At 42.7% G+C, this 6,657-nt stretch overlaps 1 protein-coding gene across 1 annotated transcript; it reads right to left on the bottom strand.

Annotated features, from left to right (window-relative positions):
• Positions 1–321: 321 nt before the first annotated feature.
• LOC125543961 (ubiquitin-like-specific protease ESD4) lies at positions 322–4,642 on the bottom strand. Its single transcript, XM_048707475.1, has 9 exons — positions 3,787–4,642; positions 2,466–2,542; positions 2,273–2,366; positions 2,066–2,164; positions 1,578–1,664; positions 1,383–1,502; positions 1,190–1,293; positions 856–928; positions 322–744 (listed from the first exon to the last, which is right to left on the bottom strand). The coding sequence occupies exons 1-9, from the start codon at positions 4,525–4,527 to the stop codon at positions 682–684; spliced, it is 1,458 nt and encodes a 485-aa protein (XP_048563432.1). The 5' UTR covers positions 4,528–4,642; the 3' UTR covers positions 322–681.
• Between the last annotated feature and the right edge of the window lie 2,015 nt (positions 4,643–6,657).

Raw genomic sequence — 6,657 nt, forward strand, 5'->3', positions numbered from 1 at the left:
ACAGCTCTTAGGAAATAAAACTATGGTATTTAAGAAAACTGTAGTATTGTCTGAATACTTAGAAAAAACTTTGCTATCAAACAGGGCCTGAACTGACATTGCTCCGTGGAAAAGAATGAGTTGATTTCCATCGCACAAATTGTCACTGCACTGACTCGGGTCATAGAAAACATAACGCTCACAGGCAGGATGCAAACAATGAACTTACATCGTGCTAAAATTATATACTCCCTCCGTCCCATAATATAAGAGCATTTTTTACACTACAAAAAATGCTCTTATATTATGGGACCAAGGGAGTAGCATACTGCTCAAAGTCTGTAACCAGTCATTAAATAGGCATGACTATTAAATGAGTTCCAACCATACCATCCTTTCAACTCTCAGTGGCTCTGCAGTCTAACAGACGGACATAACACGACGATTGCAAGTTTGCAACGCCCTTTCAGTCAGCCGATGGCTTTCTGCGCCAAGAACATCCACTGTGGCAGCCAATTCACCTGATTTAATGCAAGCTATTCTTAAGGCTTGATCCTTGCAAGATGACTGGTTTGAACCCCTGGGCTTCGGAAATCCTTGCATTTGGTACTCCAGGGAAGGCATAGCTGCATTCTATTAAGTACATACACTTGCCTCCAGTTTGCACATTCCTTTTGTTTATACCTATGATGCGCCTCTTCATTATCCAGCCCTCAAATTCAATATTTCCTTGGCAGTCCTCTGACGAAAATAAGGCATGTGTTTCTACAAAATACAACCCATTCAAAACACCATTTTAGTTTATTTAGCATATACTTATTAAAAAGGTTATTCAGATCCTGCTGAATACATATTAAAAAGGTTAACAAGTAGTACCTGCCCAAAAGTAAGGCCCATATCTCTGCTGTGGAAGTCAATGTATTTGAGCATGAACATGCCACAATCCCATCTAAAATCACAAACAACTCAGTAAGAGGTACATTATGTGGATTTTAGAATATTGGTAGAGTAATGCTGTGAGAAATTAAATTTTTGTCTAACACCAAAGAATATTGGTAGAGTAATGCTGTGAGAAATTAAAATTTTGTCTAACACCAAAGAACTGTCATGAAGCCGTTTTTAAGAGGCTTCAATATTTACACCACCTTAGTGTAAAAAAGTCGAGCAGAACAACAATGATAGCACTTCTATGACTAAAGATAAGAAATACCCATTCTCCTGCAGAGGAAGGTTTTGGACTCCTTCGTGCTTCCATGAAAGAACATCAATCTGTTTGCCATTCTTGTCTTTTACCTCATCTACAAGATATCTGGCCTGGAAGAGGAGGAAAATGCTAAAATTAGACCCTCGCGTCCTTCACAGACAAAGAAAAGATCAGAGGGAGGATGGGAGATATCACTTACTATGATTTTCAGGGCCTTCATGTCCATGCTGCCAAGTGAATCCAGATACTGAAACTTTTTGTCCCTTATGTTGATGATAGCTAAACACCAATGCACTTCCTTGTGAATAGGAACGAAAATCTGGACACAATAAGGTAGTTCCAATTAGAAGGATAGAAAATCACATGAGGATTAAAGCTTGGAAATAGCATTTACCTTATCACAGTCAATTAGGTTGTACCCTAACTTCCTTTTCATTGTCCATCTCCTTACGGCTTTATAGTCATACCCACCATTAATCAGCTGACAACAGAAACATAAGAAAATTATGAGGTTGACTAATTTGTTCTGGCGGCATAAACTACCTATTGTGTGTTATGGTTAATGAGAAAGTGAACTAGGTGTGATGTATGCAATGAGGGAACAAGGAATGGTTATAATAATTAAACAGTACTGCACCATCACCAAACCATACCACTTAAATAGCATGCAGAAGTGCAAAATGTTCATGTAATGACAGAAACATGATGATCAAACAAGCTAATGGAAATCTGGAGAGAGAAATTAGGATCTGGCATGCATGCACTAAGCAGTCACGCAAAAATCCCGGATGTAACTCTACAGGGATTCAACTAAAGATGACTGCAAGCAAAAGCAAAGCGATGCCACAATGGTGTAATAAAACATTGAATATAGTAGTGGACCTTCTTGTAGAAAAAGGTGTTGAAGAAGTGGCATTTTATAAATTTGCTAGGCTCTCTCAGTTCCCGCTCCTTCAGAAGCTCAAGATACAAATTTATGACCTGAAAATAACAAGGAAAAGTCGTATAGTAATGTCTAATTCTATATGCTTACAATGGAGTCTGGAAAAAGAGAACATTGGAGCATATATAGCAGAGGGAATAGAATACCTCATCATTTAGCCAGTGTTTATCATTCAAGCACTGCAAGATCTCTCTTGTTATGACAATGTTTGAAGCTTTATGCTCCGATAGAATCTCACGTCTGGAGATGAAAGAAGGACTTTAGACAGTGCTACGTACCAGAAGTGTGCATACAGCCTACTATGTCTTAACTCTTAACAAGAGCAGAGAAGAGGAAAACCTATTCTTGCCACCAAGAGCACGACGAACACTGTCCTCATCCTTGTCCGTTAGAGGAACAAAAGGTTCCGGCACCACCTGAGACACATGTCGGCACATTTATTTAACATTAAACAGAGCAATAATATTTCGTCAGAAGGAAGATTCCACTAGTTTGATTATAACACTTTATTCTTGCTTTCTGTCACAATAATTGCAGTGCAGTTTTTGTATTCAGAAACAAAGACATGAAGCCGGGTTTTTTTCCCCAGTTTCCACTTTCCAGTGTTAATGACGTTGCAAAATCTGAAAATACTATCCAAAAATACTTTTAAAAAATGACGATGTAAAAAATAACCCAAATTGACTAAGACCAATTAGTATACAAAGACGAGAAATATTGATCTCGGCAGACTTGCAAAAACACAAAACGGTTAACGCTCATATTATACTCCAATGGTTGTTTATTCTTCATCACACATAGTACTAAGAGTTCACCAGTATGGTCAACTATGCCCTTGCATTTTTTATTGCCAGGTTAGGCAATATATCAGCTGCATGCCAATGCCCTTAGGCACGACCATGCATAACAAAGAAAACAAGGAGTGGACAATTAACAGCAGGTGCTGTAGAGAAACTCACTGCAGAAGAGGATAAATCATTAATTTAATTTGGGGAGGTCCGTTTAGTATCCCGGAATTGCACAAATGATATGTCACGTCCCCATAAAGTTTGGTATCCCATTGCGCACTAACAATGTCATGTCAAGTGTGCTAGCATTGCATACAAGTTGGTCATGTAATTATTTTTTATATCGAAACCAACCAAATTTTAGTTTATCTTTTTTCTTAGAAATGCCTCTCAGTTACACCGTTCTATTATTATCTAATAATCATTTCGCAAAATAAACACTGCTTTCCAGGAGAGCTGAAAAAATCAGTGCATACAGATAGTATAAAAAACGAAGAGCAACCTCCTCCATTGCTTCACAAGGCCCTAATCCTTTCCAGGAACTCAAACCAATTGTAAGCCGCCCGTGTTTAGTTAAGAAATAACTTTGAAGTGAACATAATTAGTTGTTTCCATAATCGTCTTCTAAAAAAAGCTCTTGTTCACAACAGCTGTCTTGTTTCATGAGCATATGAAGGTTTACGGCTATGGTCTGAGCTCTAGCACTTGCGGACAAGAATCCACAAATTTGGTAAAGTGTCAGCCCCTTTACCTAATGCAAGTAAGTTTGAACAAATATATGGCAACAACTCTGTGCAAACTTTGCATTGTATTAAGTCATTATACAATTCATTTATGATATATAAACAGATAAAGGATGATCGAGAGTGCACCTTTTTGTTGGGCGTGATTTGCGGCCGGGCCTCCTTGAGCCCCTCAAGTCCAAGTCGGCCCTTCTCGGCAAGACGCACCTCAAACTCAAGTATCCCGAGCCTATGGTCCCGCTGCCGGCTGGACGCCTCATACAGATCCTTGTACAGAGGCACCTTCCTCACTACCACCTCACCCTTCACCTCGTCCTCCTCATCTCGTTCCTCTTCGTCCTGCTTTATATCTCCCAGGTCATCGACAGCGACCACCTCGACGGTAGCTTTCGCCCCTCTCGGCACATAAGCTGGGGGAGTAAGCGGCGGGGGTTGGGTGACACTATTGACGAGGTCGACGTACTGGTCGAGGCCGAGAGGTTGTGGTGGTGGGGACGGGGAATACGACGGTGGATCGGAGTTGGAGCGGGTATTTCCGAGGCGGAAGGCACGGATGCGTCGCAGGGGGGCATGGATGGAGCGCTGGACCGGCGGTGGCGGGGGAAGGCGGCGGTGGCGGCTATGGGGCAACGAGCAAAATGAGGAGGAGGAGGAGGTGGAGGCGAAGGCGGTTGAGGAATTGGGCCCCGGCGCAGCCGAGGAAGTCGACGAGGGGATGTGAGAAGACGAGGGGAGAGGCGGGGGAGGGGCGGTGGGGAGAAGGGGTGCGAGCTTGGGTTTCTTGGAGGGAGATGGAGCGGAGGAAGGGAAGGAGGGAAGGAGGCGGTGGTCGGCGGAGACGCGCTTGCGGCTGTCGGCGAGAGCACCCATCGCCGCCGGCGGAAACCCTAGCCAGACGAATTGGGGGGAGGCTCCCTTCCTTCCCCCAGGCTGTCTCCGCTCGGGTGCACAGCAGCGTGGCCTTGCCGAAGCGGAGATCCCGTCGTTTTTTCTAAGTGGCGCCTTAAGCGCCACTTGGAGCTACGGCGCCCACGCGCGCCCCCTTCATGGGCCGGCCCACTCTGGCTTCCCTCCCTCGCTCGCTAGATCAGCGTTGCTTGCTCCTTTAAAAAAAATAGTGTTGCTTTCTTTTCCTTTTTTTCGGCTGAGCTGCTGTTTCAAGGCTCATAAATAAGGAAACAAAATAACACACAAAAATCACGAATCATGAAAAAAGTTCATTGATTTCGAAAAAAGTTCGTCAATTTTGAAGAAAGTTCATCGAATTTGAAAAATGTTCATCGATTTTGAAAAAAGTTCATCGAATTTAAAAAAGTTCATCGAATTCAGAAAAAGTTCATTGAATTTTAAAAAAAGTTCATTGATTTTGAAACAAGTTCATTGAATTTGAAAAAGTTCATCAAATTTGAAAAAAAAAAAACTTCAACACTCTTGGAAAAAATTCAATGAATTGATGAAAGTTTGTGAATTTAAAATCACGAACACGATCGTGCATTTAAGAAAAAGAAAAAAAGGTAAAAGGAACAGGGGAAAAAACGAATAAGAACCGCGGCCTCGAAAAAGAATAAAAGGGGTAAGATGTATTTGTATAGACGTGAGGTTGTGTCGTAGTGGTAAGGGCGTTGCACTCTCCTGAAGGAGATCTTGAGTTCAAACCTCACCCGCGCACTCCTTTTTGCTTCAGTTTGGACAGAAAAAGAGCGGATCGATCAAATGGCCGGTCTCCCCAAATCATTCCCCCGCTGATTGATTTCCCATCGTTCTGTTCCTCTTCTAGGCCATATTCTCTTCATCTTCCTCACCAAACAAATTACTTAGGTAACGGAGCCTATCAATATCATAGTCTTCACACACAAGAATTAGTGCCCCTGCTCGAGAGTATTACTCAGGTAATCAGATTTCGCCCTCAGAAATCGAAGTGCTAGAGGTGAATCAGGTAGTGAGATTTTATCCTGGGAATATGGCCTAGAAGAGGAACAGAACGACAGAAAAAGAGTGGATCGATCAAATGGCCGGTCTCCCCAAATCATTCCCCCGCTGATTGATTTCCCATCGTTCTGTTCCTCTTCTAGGCCATATTCTCTTCATCTTCCTCACCCAAACAAATTACTTAGGTAACGGAGCCTATCAATATCATAGTCTTCACACACAAGAATTAGTGCCCCTGCTCGAGAGTATTACTCAGGTAATCAGATTTCGCCCTCAGAAATCGAAGTGCTAGAGGTGAATCAGGTAGTGAGATTTTATCCTGGGAATATGGCCTAGAAGAGGAACAGAACGACAGAAAAAGAGCGGATCGATCAAATGGCCGGTCTTCCCAAATCATTCCCCCGCTGATTGATTTCCCATCGTTCTGTTCCTCTTCTAGGCCATATTCTCTTCATCTTCCTCACCAAACAAATTACTTAGGTAACGGAGCCTATCAATATCATAGTCTTCACACACAAGAATTAGTGCCCCTGCTCGAGAGTATTACTCAGGTAATCAGATTTCGCCCTCAGAAATCGAAGTGCTAGAGGTGAATCAGGTAGTGAGATTTTATCCTGGGAAATTTGCGTGCTAAAAACGATGAGTTTGAAATCCCCACAGTCAACGCACGTCGTCTGCTGATACTATGGGCACGTCTTAACCACCACTGTTGGACAGGGTGAATTAGGAGGCGAAAACCCAAAGCTCCAGCCGACGTTGTGGTGCCATCTCCAGCACATCCACGATCCATGTATCGCTTGCCTGCTGAATTACGGGCAAGCCCGTAATCTTATCAGTCCTTCAACGGGCGCCGAGGAGGTAATAAACACCTGATTATATCTCTAACCTTGTCGTGCCGTTAATTTTGCTACATGCATGTCTATTCCGCTCATACGAGTTACAGTGATGGGCAAAGTCTGGAGACCGGAGTTCCCTTCACGTGCTGCTAACTCCCTCATGAAATCTGCTTTATATCAGGTTGTTCCTTACTCTTATCTCCATTAATTCGTTCCTCCTGTATACTATCTTGCT

The sequence above is a fragment of the Triticum urartu genome, chromosome 3 (assembly GCF_003073215.2).
Source record: "Triticum urartu cultivar G1812 chromosome 3, Tu2.1, whole genome shotgun sequence".
NCBI classification, from domain to species: Eukaryota; Viridiplantae; Streptophyta; class Magnoliopsida; order Poales; family Poaceae; genus Triticum; species Triticum urartu.